The 22,625-nt window shown below is 49.6% G+C and overlaps 1 protein-coding gene across 9 annotated transcripts in view; it reads left to right on the top strand.

Moving 5' to 3' along the window:
• Window positions 1-22,625, top strand: part of P4HA2 (prolyl 4-hydroxylase subunit alpha 2) — a 42,019-nt gene that overhangs the window by 3,685 nt on the left and 15,709 nt on the right. For 4 of the 9 annotated variants that reach the window (XM_082651322.1, XM_082651319.1, XM_082651321.1 and 1 more), the window contains exons 3-11: window positions 5,300-5,399; window positions 6,008-6,104; window positions 6,392-6,543; window positions 9,537-9,674; window positions 13,143-13,382; window positions 14,667-14,860; window positions 15,644-15,820; window positions 19,677-19,747; window positions 19,984-20,083. In XM_082651322.1, coding sequence (XP_082507448.1) covers window positions 5,318-5,399; window positions 6,008-6,104; window positions 6,392-6,543; window positions 9,537-9,674; window positions 13,143-13,382; window positions 14,667-14,860; window positions 15,644-15,820; window positions 19,677-19,747; window positions 19,984-20,083 — 1,251 coding nt within the window. In that variant the 5' untranslated portion in view covers window positions 5,300-5,317. Of the gene's footprint in view, window positions 1-3,690; window positions 3,718-4,024; window positions 4,114-5,299; window positions 5,400-6,007; window positions 6,105-6,391; window positions 6,544-9,536; window positions 9,675-13,142; window positions 13,383-14,666; window positions 14,861-15,643; window positions 15,821-19,676; window positions 19,748-19,983; window positions 20,084-22,625 lie in introns of those variants that run through there. The other 5 variants (XM_082651326.1, XM_082651325.1, XM_082651324.1 and 2 more) reach the window with 3 other exon arrangements.

The raw sequence follows: 22,625 nt of genomic DNA, 5'->3' as shown, positions 1-22,625 counted from the left end.
GGCTCCTCCTTTTGGGAAGTCCTTGTGCTATAAGACAACAGATGTTACTGAGTAGGATTGAAGACAGCAATATATAGTAGAAAGTATGTTTTGGATTTGAGTCTGGGCTCTGCCATTAATTTCCTGTAGCATGTGAGGTGTGCAGGAAACTCTCAGTCTCAGTTATGTATCATATATCTATATCTGAAATGGAGATGATTATCTAGTTTACAAGGTGTTGGTGAGGATTAGATGGTAGAAATGAAAGATTTTTGGAAACATGAATAGTGGTTATCTTAGCCTAGAAAACAGAGCCCAAGGCAGAGCTTAAGTACTTAACGCTTTGTTAGAAGGTACGGTTGTGGAGTAGCAAGGGTAAGGGAAAATAAAAGTGAGGTCGAGAAGGAGGCGAAGCATATACAAGGTGGTGCATTAGCAAGCTGGCCAGTCTGCACAGAGATACACTAGTTGCTCAGCCATGAAGGACATCTCTGGGTGAACTCTTCAGAAGCCCCGTGCTGCAGAACAGTTTCTCAGTGAAGGCCTGGAGAGGGAATTTATCTGCTGACGTCCTCTTGTTTCTGTCCTTCATTAGTCACAGTTGCCCCAGGAGGAGTTAATTCCCCCATGCTCACTCCTCAGTTGCACTCCCAGGGCCCCTGGGGAGGTCAGCGTGGTGCTTCGCTGGAGTCTGGAAGTAGCAGGGAGAGTCAGAGATTTGGGGACTGCACAGTCTCCTTCACTGGGTCTGAGGCAGAGCAAGTGGCCCAGGGCCCAGAAGGCAGGTGAGGCCAGGAGAGTACAAGGTGGTATATCAGATGCATCCAGTATAGTGGTGTGTGGATTTTATTCTTTCCTGTAGTTCCTTATAAGGTAGTCTTACCTGGACTGCCAAGTCTTTGCCAAGACTGATTGAAAACCCAACTGGCTTTTGCATGTTGGTTTATACAGCCTTTTCTGCTACTTAATTGTCTAGTTACTGAAGCAGGAGACTTTGGAGTTTTGATGGTACCCACGTGGGAAGTACAAGTCAACATGTCCAGGTACTGGATAGAGAAATTACGGTCAGCCCTCCATATCCGCAGATGCAAAACCTGTGGATACGGAAGGCTGGCTGTACTACACCTATTATATAAGGGACTTGAGCATCTGTGGATGTTGGTATCTGCGGGGCCTCCTGGAACCAATCCCTTGTGGATACTGAGGGACAACTGCATAAGGATAGGTATGCATGCACATCTAGGCTTTGTTAGGTTCTCAGTGAAGGAGAATGTTTTTCATGTGATGTGGTAGTTGAAGGTATGAAACCTGGAGTCATGAGATGGGGCTGGAGAGGGCAGTAGGGCCAGGTCACGCAGAGTCAAAAAGTCCCTTAGGGCTAAGTAATTTGGACTTTGTCCTGAGAGTAGTGGAGAGCCTTTGGAGGGTTCTTAGGGAGAAAGAGACCAAATGAGGAGCTGTAGTAACCTGTGATGGCTATTTTGTAGAGCAGAGGTGGGAGGGAGGCCACGTAAGATGAGAGACCAGTGCAGGTAGGGGCCAGTGTAGCTGCAAGAGGGACGTAGGGGTGGCTCAAATCAGGGTGATGATTGAGGCATGACATCAGGTAGGGAGAGTAGGGTGCCGCCCATGCTTCCCTGAGGTGCCAGTGAGAGCAGCTTATGGGCCCAAATGGACAGCCATGTGCATAGATAGGTAGGGCCTCCTGGAGCCTCTGTTGAACTCTTCCTAGGTTGAGCACGCAGGTCCTCTTGGCTCTGCCATTCAGAGTTGGCCACACTACTGGGAGGTAAGACCGCTGCGGGGAGCCCTGTTCAGGCTCATTTTGCCCCTTCACAGAAGGCAGGCAGCCTCTTGTTCAGAGCTAAGCCAGACAAATACATTGTTAAAACTCAAGCTGTTGCATTTGGGTTGCAGCTGGGAGCTTGGCAGAAGTTCCTGCCTGATGAGGTAAGGGGAGAAGCTAAGGACACTGCTGGTTTGCAGTTGGAAACATCTTTTCATGGTTATTTGGCCAGGTTGTAAACGTCCTTTCCAAAGAGCGGGCGTGCTAAGGCCTGTGATTGTATGTCTTGGAATTGTCCTGTGCTTAGAAATAGTGTCGGTCGCCTGGTGGGTGATTTATTGTCACTGGGGTGTTGGCAGGCTTTGGAGGACCTCCCTGTGGGGGTCCAAACTCAGGCTGCTGGGCCGCTTTGGAGTCCGTTTGAGAGGGCCTGCTTTGTTTTCTTTTCATTTTAAATATGAAATATATTTTAAATTTCCCATAGAACTCCTTGTGGAAAGATTAGGAAATAAAGTAAACATAAAGAGAAAAATAAAATGATTTCACCAATATACAACTAGATTTCTGACTCTCCGCTTGCATATATATGCAGGTATGTAAATTTCCATATATAAACATTTTTCCTTATAAAAATGAAATCACAGAGTATATCTTGTTTGGGAGCCTGCTTTTCTCACTTAACGGGATGCTTTGATCTTCTCTCAATGTTAATGTGCCCACAGTGTCCATTTTTACACAATCCATAACAATCCACTGTTTGGAAGAAATGTAACATCTTCTGTTGTTACAGTTTCCTGGAATGAACAAGTCTGTGGTGAGGGTTTTTTTTTTTTTGCTGTTGTTGTTGGGCCAGACTTTGTTCTGAACTTGGGATGCAGCTCAGAAAAAACTCAGTGTTGGTTTTCTGTTCAGACTTGGTGATACTTTATTTTCATAAAAGGGGCCTCAATGTTGTCCATTTCTAGGCCTATTCAGCATGGATTTCTGAGGGTTCCTGGAGGGCTTTTGACAGCACTGGACACTGGTGGGGGCACTGGGCAGGCATACATGCTCCCACTTATTCTGTCATAAGCAAGCTCTGGGTATAGGTATGAGATGGGATGGGGGGCATGTAGGTGGTTGGCTTTTCCCATTCTGTGGCACACAGTCTTTCTTGGAGACTGCCTCCTCCCAGCCTGACCCTGATTAGATGGCCTTTTGTACACCTAATACAAATTAGTGTTCGGGGGCTCAGGATCAGGAGAAATAGGCTGGGACTCTAGTGTACCTTTGCCTGGGGTGGCAGTGTTGATTGTGGTGGTCTGGGGGCTGCGTGGGAGCGCCTAGCTCTCTGGACCAGCAGGGTTGTCATCCCCCTCCTCCATCAGAGCAGGACTTCGTAGGCTCTTGGTCAGCCCAGAATCCCATCTGTGATTCTTTGGGCTCTGCCTCCAGGCTGGGATTCGTCGATAGGCTCAGTCTAAGCCAGATAGCACATTCCAGAGAAATGACAGCTGGTATTCATGTAATGAAGGAACTTGGCTGCTTTTTCCTGAGTGCTGTAAGGCATGAACCATGGGCAGTATCACCAGGGTGACTTGAAAGGAACAGAGAGTCTTCTCCCTCCCTTAAATTTGTTACCTGATCTCTGAATGGGCATGCCGCTGCAACTGGTGACGGAACAGGGAACAAACACTGGTGCCCCCCAACTTCCAACCGTGTTTGGTCTGGTCTCCTGCCTGGGCACTGCTCTCCCATCACCCCAGCCTGATGGGTAGTTGGCTGATGCCTCATTGTCCACAGATACAGCCTCCTGGCTCTGGGTTTTTACTGTTCCCTCCCTACACACATACAGAAGGTGTTCTTCTGAGCTGATGAAGCCTCTTGAAGTACAAGGAGCAGACCCTAACCCTGTGAATGGGTCTTATGTAAGCAAGAAGAGAGGCCTTCTGGAATCCCAGGGTGGAGATGTGGTATGCTGAGACCTGGGAGCAGATTTGTGGCTGGCAAAAGGGGGATCTGGGCTTTACCTTGGGGCTAGGCTGGGCCGTCTCACCTCTTCTCGGTGACTTGCTTTCATCTGCTGCCCTAACTTTATAATGGATCCCTTAGCCCATACTCCCTACCCTGCAGTAGGTTGTGGGCTGAAGGATCTTGTTCTGTGTATCTCTGGGCCCCTGACACCTAGGGTATTGATGGGCATGATGTCAGCTCTGCAGACATTTGGCAAGGGATGAACAAATGGGGACACTCACTTATTCTCTCCTCTTCCTCATATAGGAACCCGTTTGAGGGTGGGGGTCGTGGTTGGGCTTCTCTGAGCCTAATCTGGAACCACAGTGGATTGGAATTTCTTCTGAAAGGGTGAGGTGAGGAATGGTGGGCGTGACTGTGCATCTAATCATCGCAGGCAAAAAACCGCTGAGCTGGCGTTAGCTCAGACTTAGAATTCTGTGAGATAAGGCTTACATTTTGGAGAGAAAGCATTTGTATTTCCTTTATAGTCCTTGTTTTCTCTCAGTAAATTTCCAGTGGGGCTTGGCTGAAGTAGAGCAGGAAGAGGAGGGACTGACAGAACTGGGGCTTACGTGGGTGCTGTTCCTTCAGCGTGCTCCAGGCTGCATGGCTGAGCTTGGAGATGATGTCCAAAGTCTCCATTGTGTACTTGGGTCCACGGCCAGTGGGGCTTGCCCCATGGTGTGCCTGCTGCCTTCAGAGCTGGGTCTCGCTATTTCTAGGCTGATGAGAAGACAGCAGCTGGCCTCTTACTCATGTCAGCAACCCAGCCTGGCCTAAGGTTTTGGCCCTGTGTGGCCGATTCATTTTTGTATCCCGAGTGCGTAGCTCAGTGCCTGGCATATGTGGGTCTTTAGTAAATATTTGCGAATGGTGATTCTCTATGAGGACAGTGTCTTCCAAGGAGCTCACTGCAGGAAGAGCAGTGTCTGCTCTAACTGTGGCCAGGTGCAGACCAGCAGGGAGCAGTCTGATTTCTCTTCGGGCTCACCATCTGCTGTGCACCTTATTTTGGGTGTGGGTCCCCTGGGGCATATTGTGTCAAGTTCTCTTTCTGTCATTGTCTCTCCTGTACTTTGTCTTCTTGTGGGCAGGGACTGTGTGTTACATCTGGGTCCTCAGCACCTGGCACTGTCCTCACACCTGTGTTGGAAGGAAAGACAGAAACAGAGAAGAGGTCTGGGCCAGAATCTTGAACTGACAGACTATTAGACCCAGAGGTGACTGTTGTCCACGGCCTCCACCTCCATTCAGCCTTCCCGTGCTGTCAGTGGTTACCAGAAGTCGAAAGGCAGAGTCTCTCCCAAGGGCACTTGGCCTCCCAGAGCAGGGGACAGAATTAAGCATACATCTCTGGTTCTATACCCTGGCATCTTTCCACTGGTGGTCCTGAATATTTTCCCTGGCTTCTGTGTGTTAGGTCAGGATTTTGGCATGTTTGAATGTGTGTATATATGTGCACATGTGTATGTGTATCCTTACTTAAGTTGCTTTTTACCATTGTTGATCTAATGACTACTATCACTGAATGCCTTGCAGACACTGCCCTCTGTGACCATGAAACTCTGGGTATCCATGTTGCTGGTGGCCTGGTTTGGTGTCCTGGGCTGTGTGCAGGCTGAATTCTTTACTTCTATTGGTATGTGCCAACAGGACTGTTGTCTACCTGAGCAATCCTTGGCTCATGTGCCAGGGAATGTCACTGCCTGAGGCCTGTTCTCATTCAGGGTGGGATGGCCTCATCCACTGGTTTTGACCAGATCTGGGGAGAGCTGCTGTTTCCCCCTCTGAGCCCTGATGACCTGGATGTCCTTCCTGGGAGCCAGCTGTCTCAGCTGAGCCTTCACCCTGGGTAGTGCAGGCTGCTCCTGGGCTGCCTGGCATTTCTGACCAACGTTCTCCTGGACTAGAGAGTAGTTCTGAGCAGAGAAGCCCCCAGGATGTCTGTGTCCCATAACATGACCCAACTGGGTGGCAGTGGGAGAATGAGATTTGGGGTTTCTTCCTTAAGGTGTCCTCAGTGCACTTAACATTCCCTTGGAGCCTCTGCCTCTCTCTTCCTGAAGCGGGGGGCCAGGACCATACGAATGTCTAGGCCTCCTTTAACTCTAGGTCCCCATGATCCCAAGAGAGTTGATATGCCCTTGGCCCAGGGGGCTGGCCTCTGTGCTGATGTTTTGTGCCTCAGGTTGGGAGCTGGATGTCCCTCATCCATTTCTTACTGGCCCTTTTTTCTCTCCCTTGCAGGGCACATGACAGACCTGATTTATGCAGAGAAGGACCTGGTGCTGTCCCTGAAGGAGTACATCTTGGTGGAGGAAGCCAAGCTCTCTAAGATTAAGAGGTGTCTAATGTCCTAAATCCCCACACCCACCCTGAGCCAGCCCTCCTCCCCTGCCCCACCCCCCACCCCCAGAACCCATCCTGGGTGCCCATAAGAGGAAGCCCTTGAGGAGGCAATGTGGGGCTGGCCTGGAGGTTACTTCATGCCAGTCTCCCAGAGTAGCTAAGTATGTGGGCTAAGGACTCACTGCTTTTTCCTTTTTAAATAGAGACCCCCTGAATCTCACCAGGAAAATTACCATAGGTCAAGATCCGTGTGTTAACCTTCCTTTTTCTCTGGTTCCACAGCTGGGCCAACAAAATGGAAGCCCTGACCAGCAAGTCAGCTGCTGACCCTGAAGGCTACCTGTCCCACCCTGTGAATGCCTATAAACTGGTGAAGCGACTAAACACAGACTGGCCTGCGCTGGAGGACCTTGTCCTGCAGAACTCAGCTGCAGGTGAGGGACAGTGAGCAGGTGGTTGGGTGAGCCAGTATGTGTGTGTGCTGGCACCTGGGGGGTGTGGGTCTGAAACTGTCCTGGGTCGGGGTGTGCACGTGCAGTGTGTGAACGTGCAGCCTGCCAGTCCAGTGGCTGTCATCTCTGTGGGGACCTGGCAGTTGTCTGTCCTTGCTTTTAATATGTTATAATAATCAGTTCTTCGGGATTCCCTAGTGGTCCAGTGGTTAGGACTCCGAGCTTCCACTGCAGGGGGCACGGGTTTGATCCCTGGTCAGGAGCTAAGATCTTTCATGCCGTGCTACGTGGTCAAAAAAAAAAAAAAAATCAGTTCTTGCCTTTTCCTAGTGTTTTTGGGTCCCTTTTTTTTTTGGTAGTGACTTTTTTCTAATTACGCTTTAGTAATACATATTTATAGAAACGTTGGAAAACACAAAAACAATCGTATAAGAAAATTACAGTTCTTAATCCAATTGCCTAGTGATAATCACTGTTAAAATTCTAGTCTTTTTACACATGTATATACATTTAAAAAAATGGAATCATACGTATATATCGTGGAATGCAAACTTATTTGCTTCGAGGGACCAAATGAATTAACAAAAGTAAGATAAGTGGGCTAAGTGGTGGGACCAGTGCAAGCTGGGGAGCACGGGCCTCACCTAAATTCATTCCCATTCATATCTTTTATTTCTTTTCTTTTTTTCTTTTTTTTTTTTTGCGGTACACGAGCCTCTCACTGTTGTGGCCTCTCCCACTGCAGAGCACAGGCTCTGGACGCGCAGGCTCAGTGGCCATGGCTCACGGGCCCAGCCGCTCCGCAGCATGTGGGATCTTCCCGGACCAGGGCACGAACCTGTGTCCCCTGCATCGACAGGCAGACTCTCAACCACTGCGCCACCAGGGAAGCCCACCATTCATATCTTTTAGAAAGAAAACATTATCTGTTGGCAGATTTGTGACATAAGCATATACTGTTTTCCTGAATTTTTCAACTTCTCTATATGTCCTTTAAATGTCCTTCTGCAACATGGTTTTAATGGCTGGACAGTAATATGTCATACTGGTGTAGTGTAAAACTGGTCAAGTCAGTGGATGTGGAATTGTTTCCAGATTATCAGCAATCTTACTCATATCTTTATGCCCATCTCTGATTATTTTCTCATGATAAATTCCTATAAGTGGGATTTGCAGGTTAGAGTATGAACTTATTTAAAGCTTTAACTGTGCTTAGTCTTTTACTATGGTAGTACTTTCTATGCTCTGATATTTTCCTCTTAGCAGGAGATGGTGGGGCAGGCCTGGAGGTGGGCCCTTCTAATTCCAGCCTTGAGCCCAGCCCCCCTGGACTCACTGTCTCTTCTCCCTGAGTTGGAAGTGCTGATTAACTTCAGACTCATCGTTGTCTCTCGGGGGCTGAGGCGTTTTAGCCCTTATGGCCAGACTGGGCTGGGCTTGGCTGGGAGCAGGGTGGCCTCCGGGCAGGGATTGGTGAGCTTAGCCGGGCGGAGCTGTGCCCAGTGAGCTCACTGCCTCCAGAAGCCACGGCTGCCTTTCCCAGACCCTGCCTCCCAGCCTGAGCCTGTAGCTCAGAACTGGCTGTCCTGCCTGCAGTGTGGGAGAATAAGCCTGCCCATATGATCTTCTGTTCTCAAGTCTTGTTCTTCATACCCATCCCCCACCGTCAACATCTGGTTCCTCTGGAAAACCTTATAATTACCCGGAGGGAGACAGGACAGCCCCAGACAGCAATACGTTGTTTTCACCTCTTTCTTTCAGAGTTCTTTCCCCTGAAATGGGGAGAGGGGGAGGCAGGGAGACATGCTAACAATGTGGCTTTTTCTGGAAGCATTTTTTTCCCCTGGATTGTAAACTCATAGAGTCCCTGACCATGCAGCCGTGAGGAAGACAGGGTTGCAGCATCTTGGTCCCTGGGTCCCCAGGCAGGGCTACAAGTGCGTGTTTGAGCCTGAGGTCGTGAGAGTAGGTGGCTATGGGTCCTGCTGCTCTGGGGAAGAGGCCAGAGAAGAAATGGCCTTGGACTTCCCCTACTAATTCTCAGCTTATGAGCACAACTGAAGCCTCTGAGTCAGCATGGGAGGGCCTGGCCTCCACCTGGAGTCCTGAGATTGCAGGAGGTGTATATCTTGCTTTACAACTAGGGCTTGGAGTCCCCAAACAGCTTCCTTGGGTGCTTCTGTGCTCAGGGGCTCTCCCAGGCTCCAGGCTGTGGTCTTGAGCACCACAGTTGGGGAACTCATGCCCTGAGCTCATTGTGGGTCTGAGTGGTAGGAGTGCCCTAGTAAGCAGAGCAAGGCCCAGTGTGGTCTCTCAGGGGAACCATGCCGGGCTTATGCAGCCCCACCTAATACTGACCTTGGTCAGATGATTCTCCAGTCCCTAATCTTGGCATGGGGACAGCACCAAACACCTCCAGGACTGTCATCATCACCCTTCTGGATGATAAGGGCCAGTGGTCAGTAATGAGTGGCCAGCTGGGCTCTCTGAGTTGACCACTTCTGTCCCTTGGGCTGTTCAACCTGAGATGTAGGCTAGGAATCTGTGATTACCTGGCCAGGCTAATAATCCTGGATCAAGGTTTTCCATGTGATTTGTTTTCCACTGAGTGGTCAGCAAGTCCTCCCTGAGTCCTTTCCTGTGTCCCTGTCAGTTACCCTCACTGTCCTCTTTTCCTTCTATCTCCACGCCAAGACTCTCAGATTCCCATGTGTTAATTAGTGTTAGGGGGCCTTTCTCTTCAGTTCCAAATGAGCAGCACAGGCAGTTGGTACAGTGAGGAGTGAGAAAGGGGAGGTCTCCCTGGACTGGAGCCATCAAGGAGGGCTTCCTGGAGGAAGGGGAAACAGCCTTTGAGGGAAGGGGCAGGGAGATTGCACTAGCCAGAGACCCTCCGCTGGGTGCCTGTCTGGTTCCAGGTGGAATTCTATCCCTGGACCAGGGTAACCTTTTGTTCTCACTCTCTCCTTTGGAAGGCTTTATTGCCAACCTGTCAGTGCAGCGACAGTTCTTTCCCACTGATGAAGATGAAACAGGAGCCGCCAAGGCCTTGATGAGACTTCAGGACACATACAAACTGGACCCAGACACAATTTCCAAAGGCGAGCTTCCAGGTAACTCACCACTCCATGCAAAGCCTGTCCAGCCTGTGTGTCTGCTGTGGTGTATGGACAAGGATGGAGCCACTGCTGACTCATGGTCTCTACGCTCAGGCTCACCACGACCTCTGGCTGTAGTTCTTTCTTAGGTTTCCAGTTGCTGTCAGTCCTCTATTCCCATGACAACTGTCTCCCCTCAGCCCCTGCCCCACCACCTCCCTCCGGTATTAGCCCAGGCCTGTCCTCTCTCAGCTCAGAGAATGCCGAGGTTGCTGCTCAGGACCTCCTTGGTCTCTGTCCCCAGGGCACCACTCAGGTCTGCATCCGCACCCACTTCTATTCCCCACCCTCCGATTTCATCTTGCCTAAGACTGATCTCTGGATTCATTGCCCCATGTCCTGTGTGCCCTCAGTTACAGTCTCTGCCCCTGTTCATTCTGTGTCCACCTCTCTGGACTCTTCTCCACATGCTCTGTTCTTGCTTATCTAACAAACCACTCCCTCAGGATCCAAGGTCCTTTTGAGTCTCTGCTGCTGACTGATTTCTTCTCCCTCCTGGCTAGGCAGCTGGAGAGTCATCCACACTCTTTCTCTACTTCCTTGGTTCCTATGTCCTCTTGAACACGCAAAGTCTGGCATCTTTCCCCCCCCATTGGCCAATCCTGCCCCTGCAAGGTCACCAGTGGCCACTTGGCTGGTAAAGCCAGTAGACAGGTTTCAGGCAGAATGTTCTTTAGCTCTTCAGCAGCATTTGGCACACTGATTGCCCCATTCTTCCTGATAGTCTCCCCTCCTTTGAATGCTGGGGCACTGATCTTGGCTGTTTCTCTTTTGGCTCCTCTCTCTCTCATTTTTTTATAGGCCCCTTTTCAATTCGGTTGTCTGCCTCAGTATGTTTATAAGAAGACGTGTTGGGGTTTGGGGGCTATTAAAGGCCAATAAACCCAGGGATTCAGTTAGACTCCATTAGACCTTGGATGCTACCTCACCCGTGGGGACCCTGTAGGAGGCACAGTGGAGGGAATCACGGTGAGGGGGAGGGATGCACTGTGTTGCCGGCTGGTCAGGGCCTGGAGCCTTGGTACTGAGGAGTCCAGTGAGCCAACAGGAAGGAGTGTAGACTTCTCCTTAATCCTCACTCAGTCAGATTTTGGACCAAGCCAGGCAATGAGGCCAGAGAGAGAAGGTGACTTGGGGCACCTGCAGGATATTTTCACCCTGTAGCTGTGAGAATGGTTGGTGGGAAGAGAGAGCCAGGCATTGACCTTTTACATTCAGTTAACAGACCCGTGCATATCCTGGAGGGGAAATGAGGGGTGGATGGGAGTTGTTCCCCAGGATGCCACCCCTACCTGGTGTCTCCCTAAGCACCTTCTCCAAGTGAGCCCAGCCATTTCCATCACTTGAGGTATCACCTGTACATGGATGACATCCAGATCTGTGTTCCCTGTCAGGGCTTGTCTTCTGAGCTTTCAACCAGTGCAGGCAAATGGCTGTGGGACATCTCTACTTGGATGTTCCTTGGACTCCTTAAAATTCACGTGTCCCAAACTGAAATCCTCATCCCTTTTTGAACTGTCTACTGTCTTTCCTCCTTACATCAGCAAAAAGCACTCCATCCACTGGCTGCTCTGGATTCTACCTCCCTACAATGTCTTTTGTACTTGGAGGCCCTAACTCCAGCCTCATGGTCACTTCTTTCTCAACTGGATTATTGAAATATTATTCTAATTTATTGTATACCTCCAGCTCACTCCTTAAAATCATCCTCCATGTGGTCTTAAGCACATATCTTTTTACATGAGTTCCTGATCACAATGCTTAACTTTTAGGGCTAAACCAAATTCCTCTTAATGTGTGGTTTTTGTGGTCCTGTGTGGCACCATCTCCCTGGCTTCCTTGTCTGTTGTACTAAAGCTTTGCCACTGCTCAGCTTCTTTGTTCATCCCACAACCTCTGCAGGAATACCATTACCCCCTTCAGCTGGGTTTCATCACGTGTGATTGCCCTTCAGCCCTCAGCTCTGCTGGCATTCTCCAGGGAACACTCTCTAGGGAGCAGACTTTCAAGTTGGCTTCTGGGAAGGATGCTGAGTGTCTGGGAGCCATTCTTGACATTCTTGGTATCTGTGAGACATGTTGATAATAGCTACTGATTATTACCACTCTGGGGAATCATAGGAGACACTTTCATATGTCGTCTTGTTGAATTCTTGGCGCAAGTCCTCTAAAACTGATGGTATTATCTCTCTTTAGAGATAAGGGACTAAGAATCAGAGGGGCTACGTAACTTGTCCATAGTCACACAGTTGTGGGGTGCCATAGTTAGGCCCACACAGACCCTGTTTTGTCCAGCTCACTCAGCTGTGTTATACTGCCTCCATCAGTGTTTAGTCCCTCGGCCTACAGAGCCAGAGATCTGTGGAGGTACGTGGAGAGTGAACAGGGACTCAAGGACCTCCCCACCCCAATCTGTGGTCTGCCTACTAGCTCTGTCTTGTGTTTACTCTCCCCATCTTCCTGTCCCACATTGTCTGTTCCTGAGCCATCACGGCGAGCAACGCTTGGTCTCTGAAGCAGCCAACACATTGCATCAGGGGTTTCATCCTGGACATCTTGGACATCAGGCAGCAAGAGCCTGCTTTGAGGCAACTCTTCCATGTCAGCCATGCCTAGGCTGCTCTTGATGGGGTTGTAGGGAAACTCCCTTGCTTTCCAGGGAGGGTCACAGCCTAAACCCTGTATCTCCCCATAGCTTACACGCCACATCTCCTTTTTGACTTGAAACTCTCTTCTTGGTCACTTTCCAGTACTGAGCCAACAGCAGATGACCTGTAGTCACAGGACCTGCTGAATTGATCTTCACCAAGGGCCCCACCACCTAGTGGTCAAAGCTGGCACTGCAGTCTTATCTCTTGCTCTCCCTTGGCATCTGTCACATCACTCCTGCTCCTTCTGTTTCTTTCTCAGTGTTATTCACTCTGTCCTTTCTGTATAGGTGGTCTCTGGGGCCCTGGCCTCAGCCACCTTCTCTACTCTTTCCTGACACTATTTCTGGAAGTGATTATCTTCATCCATGGCTTTACCTGCCACCTAAGTTCTGTTTTTTTATATTTAACTTATTTTTCTGACTTCCAGTCTCAAATGGCCAGCTGCCTCATAGACATCTGCCATGTGGCTCACAGGACCTTTATACTTTCCTGAACACTATTCCTTGGGCTTCCTTGGCTCTTCCGTAACAAAGGACCCTTCCCATTTGGGGAGTCTGAAGTTAGGAGGTAGGCTGTGCACCCCAGCCCGAGGCAGGGCCAGCCTGGCTGTGCTTTCCGTACTAATGGCCCTTGGAGGTGTGTGGTCTGAAATTCTGGTGGGGCTCTGCTGGGCTGATGCCCCCGACCCAGGGACCCGGGCTCCCTCAATGGGGGAATCTTTCTCCCTAACCCAGAGGCTCTTTGAGCCTGACTATTTGCCTCTCCTGCTGCAGGAACCAAGTACCAGGCAGTGCTGAGCGTGGACGACTGCTTTGGGATGGGCCGCTCGGCCTACAATGAAGGAGACTATTACCACACAGTGCTGTGGATGGAACAGGTGCTGAAGCAGCTCGATGCAGGGGAGGAGGCCACCACATCCAAGGCCCAGGTGCTGGACTATCTGAGCTATGCCGTCTTCCAGTTGGGTGACCTGCACCGTGCCCTGGAGCTCACCCGCCGACTGCTCTCCCTTGGTAAGGAGGTTCTAGGGGAAGGTCAGATGCAGAGGGGGAGGTAGCAGGGGAACTGGTCACCCTGCTGGCCACTACCTGACTGCTCTCCAGGAACTGAGCCAGTCTGACCTGCCGCCTAGCCACTGACTAATGCTTTGCTGCTTTCAGGCGCAGTCCAGCTGCCAGCTAGCTCTTTACCCACTGTAGTTCTGGCTTAGCCCTTGCCCAATCACTGATGGATACACTCAGGCCTATGGCACCCGTGGCCCTACACATGGATTCCTAGTCCATTTCTAAATACGAATCCAGTGCTTCAGTGCATCTGCTGCTATGTAGGGTGGAGCCTATACTGCGTCAGGAATAGCTTGAGAGGCAAGCTGTATTTCAGGGTTGCTGCAGTGACAGTGACCTGACCTGTTAGAGCCCTGAGGTCTAACTGGTGGACTTGCCATGGCTTTGGTGATTTCAGTTGTCCTGTGGGGTTAGACTGAAGGGGATCAAAAGCACTGTGTCTTAAGAACCCATTTGTTCCACCTCTTACTCATATATGGGATATCATAGTCTGAGATTTCACAGACCAGCAAAGACTTCCTTTCACTGCTCCTTTTCATGGGCTTTGGGTCTGAGACCAGCTAGTGTGAATGTCTGTAAGATGGATGTGGGAAGAGAGCTTTTTTGGACTCTGTCGTGTTAGTAAGAGCCTTGTACAGGGAGTCAGGACACCTGGATTCCTCTTCTGAATAACCTAACCTTAATCTGTAACATCTTTGGGCCGCAGTTTCCTCATCTGAGGGGTAGCACAGTAATCCTGCCAAGCTTGCTCCTTCTTGTTGTGAGGCCCACAGGACAAAGCTGTGGGAGTGTCATGTGACCCTTCTTGCCGCCGGTGTTTCAGCCTGCCTTCTAGCTGTGGCCAGCATGTGATGTCACCAGTAGTGGATATACTCTAGGGGACGGCTGTAACTAGCACACAGCCAAGTGGGGAGGAGGAGGCAGAACTCTGGCCTGCTTCTCTGGAGCTGTGTCCTTGGGACTTCCAGGGAATTCCGGAGGAGAGCCGTGTTGGTGGCTAAGCGTCCCCTGCGCCCCGCTCTTGTTGCTCATTTCTCATCTCTGACCAGAGTAGGGAGAACCTCTGTTGGCCTTTCCTCTACGACCAGCGAACTGTGCTTAGGTGCTGTGGAAGGCAGAATGCTGCGTGCGAGTGAGCTGCTGGGAGAGAAAACCACTTACAGAATAATTTCTCTAAATGATCTAACAGATGTTTGTGGTTTCCTTTTGCTTCTTCTTCTTTGCTTTTTCTAGACCCAAGCCATGAACGAGCTGGAGGGAATCTGCACTACTTTGAACGGTTGTTGGAGGAAGAAAGAGAAAAAATGTTATTGAATCACACAGAAGCTGAACTAGCACCCCAGGAAGGCATATATGAGAGGCCTGTGGACTACCTGCCCGAGAGGGATATCTACGAGAGCCTCTGTCGTGGGGAGGGTGTCAAACTGGTGAGACACGTGGATGGGTCAGGGCCCAGGCTGTGGACCTAGACTTTGGCTCTGGACAGGCAGATCTGAGGAAGATGTTCCTCTGTCTGTAGGTAGTTTTCTCAATTCTTGGTAGCATCTGCTGAGGCTGACACGTGGGTGTGCTCTGAGGTATAGGACAGGAGACTTGTCTTCCCTGATGTCCTAGGCAGAGTTTCAATCCTCTAAGTTATTACTGAGCTCCCCTCCCCCCCCCAACAGGGCAGCTTCTACTTGACTCACTATTCTGAAGAAAGCCATGAGTGTGGATGTGCCTTGGGCCTCCACTGAAGTCATGATCTCTAGCAAAGACCAGGCAGTTGCTAGAGTTTGGTGTGGGGTATCACTGGCCTTTGAGAGCCCTTGGACCCCAGTACTTCCTCAAGGAGGCTCAGGTGTGAGACAGTCTCTCGGTCTTCTCCATGCCCATGTCTGCTTGGCTCCCACTGGCTCCTCTGTCTAGAAAGACTTCTCCCTGGCCCTAGCCCTCCTGACCTACTCACATCTCTGTGAGAGGGGCCAGGGATTACACCCTGCTACAGGACTTGTCAACATGAGGTATTCTTGGGAGGGAAGAAACATTGCATGATTTGTGGGGTATCATTTCATGCCAGTCAAACTGAGGGGCTTTTGTTTTCTTCTCTGGTGAGGCGGGAGGGAGCGGCTGCTGGACATGGGGTGTGAGGCCAGTGTCTGCAGCCGGCTAGCCTGGGACTGAGGGTTAGGACTCACTCAGTTCAGGGCTTGTTGCTCTGTGCTCCCCAGACACCCCGAAGGCAGAAGAGGCTTTTCTGTAGGTACCACCATGGCAACGGGACGCCACAGCTGCTCATCGCCCCTTTCAAAGAGGAGGATGAGTGGGACAGTCCACACATCGTCAGGTACTACGATGTCATGTCTGACGAGGAAATCGAGAGGATCAAGGAAGTTGCAAAACCCAAAGTAGGTGTCTCTGCAGTTCCTTCTTGGGCCACTCACTCCTGGTACCATGGGGCAGTTTGGTTGCTTACCCGGCTGGCCTTTGCTTATGTCTTGCATGAGTCCACTGTCGGGTACTGAGGTACTACAGACTCAATTTGACCTTGAGGGTTCATAGTCCAGTGGGGGAAGAAAATTGAGGGAACCAGTATGGACAGAAAAGAGCTGTGATAGAAGGGCACACTGGAAGCAGGGCAAGCCCACAGTGAGAAGTGTCACCTCACCGTGTTGGGGGCTGGTGTGTGGGCTAGTTTTTAGGAAGTTATGCCTTGGGGCACTGCCAAGCTGGGTCCTGTGGGTCTCCTGATTAGGATTGCAAAGAAGTGATTGACTTGGAGGAGCACGAACATCTCTACAGTATTGAGTCTTCTCATCCAAGAGCACTCTGGGTCTCTCTATTTATTCATATCTTTAAAATTGTTCTTCACCTAAGCCCTGCACTTTTCTTGTTAAATTTATTCCTAGGCAGTGTTTTTTTTTTGTTGTTATTGTAACTTCACAAAAAACTGTTTCTTTCGTCGTTATGTTTTTACTGGTTACTTTATTAAATTAGTTTACTATTATATACTAAACTATTGATTGTAAAAATATATTTCATAGTAATAGCTGATGTTTACTGAGTTGAGAAGTGTGGCAGGCCCTGGGTTTTTTTGGGGTTTTTTTTTGGTAAATTTATTTATTTTATTTTATTTTTGGCTACGTTGGGTCTTCGTTGCTGTGTGCGGGCTTTCTCTAGTTGTGGTGAGCGGGGGCTACTCTTTTGAGGTGCACGGTCTTCTCATTGCAGTGGCTTCTCTTGCTGTGGAGCACGGGCTCTAGGCACATGGGCTCAGTAGTTGTGGCACGCGGGCTCAGTAGCTGTGGCTCACGGGCTCTGGAGCACAGGCTCAGTAGTTGTGGCACACGGGCTTAGTTGCTCTGCGGCATGTGGGATCTTCCCGGACCAGGGCTCAAACCTGTGTCCCCTGCATTGGCAGGCGGATTCTTAACCACTGCACCACCAGGGAAGTCCTGGCAGGCCCTCTTCTAAGTCCTTAACATATGTTAACTGCTATGTCTATTTAGCAGGCTCTGTCATCATCTTCATTTTACCTGCAAGGAAACAGACATGGTGCAGATCACAGCTACTTGTTGAACTCACTTATTCTTCATTTGGATTTTAGCTAATCATCTTGGGTTGTCCAGATAGTATTAGCATCTGCAAATAAGAAAAATTTTGTTTTCTCCATCCTAATAGTTACAGTTCTTTTGTTTTTGTTGTCTTCTTGAACTGCCCAGAGCTTCTAGAGCATTTTTACAATAGGAATCTTTGTTTTGTTCATGAATTTCATGGAAATTCTTTTGGTATTTCATTGCTAAGTATGCAGTTGGCTGTTGGTTTTGTATATATTCATCATGTTATAAAATTATTTTTCTATTTCTATTTCATAAAAGATTTTCTCCTTTTTGACATCTTTCAAAGAGAACTACTTTCTGCCATATCCCCATCCTTCTCCTATCACTGGTGATTAGAAGGGAGGATTTAGCTGGAGATCCTCTATTGCTCTGCTCCTAATAGAATTGTAGAGGCCAGGAGGCCCAGCACTCCTCGAGAGATCTAAAATAGGTTCCTACCCTAGGCCCTGGACTGTATCTTGGAACAGCCTTGGCTTGAGATACTAGGACATCTACGGCTCAGAGTCAGTTCTTAGTGTCATTGATGTCGCTGAGGGAGGGTCTAGCCAGTGTGTGTGGAGAATGGGGACCAGAAACACCTCGCCTCCTGCCCCCCAGCTTCCATTCCCTGGACCAGCTCCAGATTCCTCCAGGAAAGAAAACTGCTTTCTTGGCTGTCAGGTGGGAGAGGCACTGTTGTGCCATAACCTCCTGAGAGAGTTCTCCCTTGTCTCTCCGACCAAAGCACTAAAACATCGCTGTGTGTGTGTGTGTGTGTGTTGATGTTGGGTGCATGTGTGCACATGGGTGTGGCTGGGCAGTGTGGGCAGGGAGGAGCGTGTTGGGAAAATTTGTCTTTGAACAGAAGCCATGTGAAGAGCCAAACATGTTGGCTATTACAAGCTGACCTCTCCTTTCCGGAGCCTGTGAGGGACAGATGCTATGCTGGCTTTGAAGTAGGGCCCATGAGCTTAACTTGTCCTGTGGGGAATGCCTGGCAGCTGCCTGTGGGTCTCTGGTCTGCTTTCAAAATAGCCCTGTCTGTCCCTGGGAGCAGAGCCCCAGCTGCCCAGAGCCTCCCTGTGGGTGTCAGGCCAGTGCTGTGGCTCACATGTTTGGGTGGGGTCTAGCTGCAGCTGCAGTTGTCATCAGGAAAGAACCGTAGATACGATCTCAGGGAAGCTCTCTGCTCTGGGTGCAGTGCCATCCTACCAGAATGTGCTGCAGCAGCTCGTGTCCAGGTTGGTTGATCTCACCTCCTGGCCAGTCTTCTAGTCCATCCACCCCCTCCATCCCTTCTGCCACCTCTTGCCCTGACCTCTCCCTTACATCCTCACTGGCCTCCTTCTTCCTGCTTTGACGCCTCCTTAGCCAGCCCTCCATGATGTCTCCACAGTGATCCTTCTTACATTCAGATTGTGGTGTCCCTCCTCTGCATAAAGCCTTCCCTGCTTCTCATTGGTCATAGGTTGCATCCAGCCCAACCCCCACTTGCCTCCTCAGCCTATTCTCATCTCTTTGCTCTGAGTTCTAACCCACAGTCATAGTGCCACATCCATTTTCACCTCTGGGCGTCTGCATCACTGTTCTTTCCCTGTTCCTGTAATGTTCTCCCACCTGGCTAACTCCTACTTACCCTTCAGATCTCAGCTAGGTGGTCCCCCCTGTAGGAAACCATTCTTGACCCTGTAGACTGAGCTCCCACAGACATTGAGCTTCCCCTCTCCCAGCACCTACCATGCTGTGCTGTGATTACCCAGCTAGTTTTCTGCCTTCCCCACTTGACTGAGTTGTATGAGGGCAGGGGCCATGTCTTAGTCACCCAGCAGTGCCAGGCACATAGTAAGCACTCATTAGGACAGTCCACAGCCGAAGCACTGGGGGCTGGCTCCAGGCAGCAGGTCCTTCCTGGGAGTATCACTGCACCAGTCTGTGGAGACTGGGGCGATATGAGGTAGGTGAGGTGGGGTGTGTGTGCGTGTGTGTGTGTGTGTGTGTGTGTGTATGAGTGAGTATGTGGAGGTGGCTTCCAGGCAGCAGTTTACTTATTGCACCTTGTAGATTCCTTTCCTAGTCTATCATCTGACCTCGCAGGCCTCCCAAGGTAGTGAAAACTGTGCCTTCTTTTTTTGTTCCTTGCAGCAGTGGGAGGCCAGCATGGGCTGGTGCAGTAGGAGAGTGTTTGGGTAGGTTTCTGGGCAGAGAAGGCCGCTGAGGTTCAGAAGGAGAGTGTAGTTGACCACGTTGAGAGGAGCATGCAAGATTGAGGCTCAGGGATGGCAGCACAGTCTGAATGTGGTAGGAGCAGCCAGGTGCAGGAAGGTGTGGTGGATGGGCCTGGTGAGAAAGGGGCTGTCCAGGCAGATGGGCAGATGGACAAAGCAGACTCCATAGGCATAATTCTGCAGACAGCATGGACCTGGGAGGGAGCAGGGGCAGGCAGCAGCCAAGCAGGGTAGTGGCCAGGGTCTGATAGAGCAGGAATTTGGAGGCCCCAGACCACTGCCCTGGCCTGGCTTGCAGGATCATGGGGCCTTGGCTAGAGCCACTGACTGCAGAGCTCCTTCCCGCACTGGCCTGATTGACAGATCAGGACCCAGTCTCTCCAAGAAAAAAATACTCAAGGCAAAGAATGATACGTCTGCCCTTTCTTCCTGCCTTCCAGCTTGCACGAGCCACTGTTCGTGATCCCAAGACAGGTGTTCTCACTGTTGCCAGCTACAGAGTTTCCAAAAGGTTAGCAAAGGTGATGGTGGTGGCGGGGTGGCTGCTCAAGCCCCAACTCCTGGGCCTCCCAGTTCCTATTGAAGTGAGGGTGGCTTGGCTTGTCCTCCCTGCTGGCACCTCCCCTACATGGAGCACTCATCCTGTGCTGCCTGTTAGTGCTGGCCCTGATGCTGGGGAGAGAGTGTAGAACCGCATCGAAACCTGCCTTCCCCACCTTCCTTTCTCTCCCTCTTGTTTTGGCTTAGCTCCTGGCTGGAGGAGGAGGATGACCCAGTTGTGGCTCGGGTGAATCTTCGGATGCAGCACATCACAGGCCTAACAGTAAAGACTGCAGAATTGTTGCAGGTATGGCTTGTTTCTGGGAACCCTGGAGTTGGGAAGGGAGTATTTCTAGCTAGATGTTCTTCCAGGGTGCTCAGGGCCAGACATAGGGAGGCTTACCCAGTAAACGGTAGGACTGCAGGATGCTATGAGTATGGAGTGGCCTCGTGTTGGGAAGCCAGAATTAAGTATGCCCACTGGCATTCAACAATTAGCATTGAACAAATGTCAACTGAATGTCTTTTGTGTGCCCAAGTATCATACTCGGACCTAGGGATCATTGGTGGGCATGGCAGGCCCATTTATGTCTTCTTGACTACAGAAGCTGAAATCCTAAGTTGTTTCAGGGACACCTCTAAGAGCTATAAATATCTTCATGGGTCATGGTTCTGAGTCATAGTCAAATGCACTTGGAGGTAAAGTGTTCTGTAATACATTGGTAGCATTGAGAGGCCTGGACTGGTTGGCTTGTGAAGGTGGAATGCTCCTTTCTAAGTACCCCCTTGGGACCCTGGCCTCCTGTTTTGCATTTCAGAGGTGATTGTGAAGAAACATGGTAGCACCATGCTGAAAATTTTGGGTAAAGCTCCTACTAATGTGTTGTCTGTTCTGTTGAGTTCAAATCAGTACTGGCCACACTCCCTTCTGAACATCCCAACTTCTGGGTTCTGCTGTAAAATGACGATCTGAGACACTGCCAGAGAAGTTTCAATGGCATTTTTCTTGAGCCCCCTGGATCTGTCTGTTTGGCCAGAGTTCCCGTGTATTTAAGAATATCACACTTTACCTGATCAACCATGGCTCTTCAGTAGAATACTGAACTGAGATCACTTGGAAAAGATTCTCTGAACTTTTGCCTGGACACATACAAGCAAATCAGCACTCATTTCCCCCCCCCCCCCCCATAGCTGTGTCAGCAATCAAAACCAATTTTGAAGGTCCTCCTTATGAATTTATGTGAAGTCCACCAGAGTTTTTAAAAACATGCTGATTATCTTACAGTCCTGTGAAATTTTAATATAATTTTTTCATTTCAACTCAACTTAGTGTTGAGTTTGTAAGCCTAATTGTTGGGTAAGTTCTGCAGACAAGCACATCAAGAGAGGACTTCTGCCACGTCTCCCACTTTCCTCTTACGTGTGAGGACACCACCATTTCAAGAGCGATAGGGGCTCTCCATGCCCTGGGTGCATCCCTGTTGGCGTAGTTGTGATTCATATCTTCCTGGAGCAGCTTTGTTATTGTTGTTAAGACATCTACCACTGCATATCAGAGCCTGTTAGGACTGTTGTGGCCCTTACTGAGGATGATGTTCTTCTTGGTTTCAGCCAAGAGGCTGAAAAGAGTGTACAGGACCTGTGCCCCTGTTGCTCTCCTGGCTGCACCCTCTGAACCCTATCTCACATGCAACCCCAGAAGACAGCAGCTTCGTGCTTGGACTGGCTTCTCTGCCACAACCCTGGTTTCATCTTAACTGATATCTTGTCATGTTGTAACTCAATTGATGAATGGGATCTGAATGCCGCAACTCCAGTGGAGGGGCTTTTATGGTCAGGGCTCTTCTGGAAGAAGACCACAGCTGCCAGGAGGTTGAGACACCATTTTTGTTTGCTTTCATTCTCTAGGAACTGTCTTGGCATTTTCTTTGCCAGCCAGCATTGTTGAAACCTTTGATCCTACATGGTCTGAGGATAGGAACCTGGGTTTCAGTACCTGTCTGTGCTCATTCCACATTCCATGCAGTGTGATACATGCCTAGGCACCAGCAACAGCCTTCTCACCAGGGTCCCTACAGGCTTCTGGAAATGAACTGGTTTTTATGCTATCTATTGACACTCTTTCATCTGTAGTCGGCGTGTTTGCTATAGATTATTTGGAAGAAAGGGCAAAAGAGGTTTTCTTTTGAATTGGATGAGGGCCTAAGAGTGGAAGAGATGCTACATTGCCAGAATTCTTGAAGATTGAAGACACTTCCGACTAGATGTGTCAGCCTCACCAAATAAGTGATTTCTAACCATTTTTCCCCTTCATTCTGACCTCAGTACCATAAATACCCACATTTTTCAAAGGACTGATTCTTCTACTTTTGTAACAAATGAATACCTCCTCCCAGGAATCAGTTTTGATTGTTATTAAAGGTATGGGTCTGTGGCCCTGAGTTTTCCCAGATGGTGATTCTGATGGCTGCACATCCGGAAGTTCCCGTGACACTTGTACTATTTGGGCACAGTATTAAAATAGTATAGGTGTAATAGCTTTAGCACCATGATCAAATGTGATTCCCAAAACTGTTAAAAGATGAGCCAGCTGTTAACAATACAGCTTCTTTCATTATCCCCAGGTAGTGAAAGTTTAAGCACTCCATCCAACAAGTGGGAGTGTTGGAAAATGCAGTCATACCCTGCTGCTCCAACAGCAAGCAGCAAATGAATTTTCCTGAGTGCACTGGCAAATTGATCACAGTCATGTTTAAAATTTTCTTCAAGTTCTCGACTATAGTGGATCCAAAGAAAAAGCATTTGTAATGTCACTTCATCAACTGCTCTAGAACTTCCCTGCTTAGATG

The sequence above is a fragment of the Grampus griseus genome (genome assembly GCF_964374135.1).
Source record: "Grampus griseus genome assembly, chromosome: 3".
NCBI classification, from domain to species: Eukaryota; Metazoa; Chordata; class Mammalia; order Artiodactyla; family Delphinidae; genus Grampus; species Grampus griseus.
This window is presented reverse-complemented; position numbering and strand designations above follow the sequence as displayed.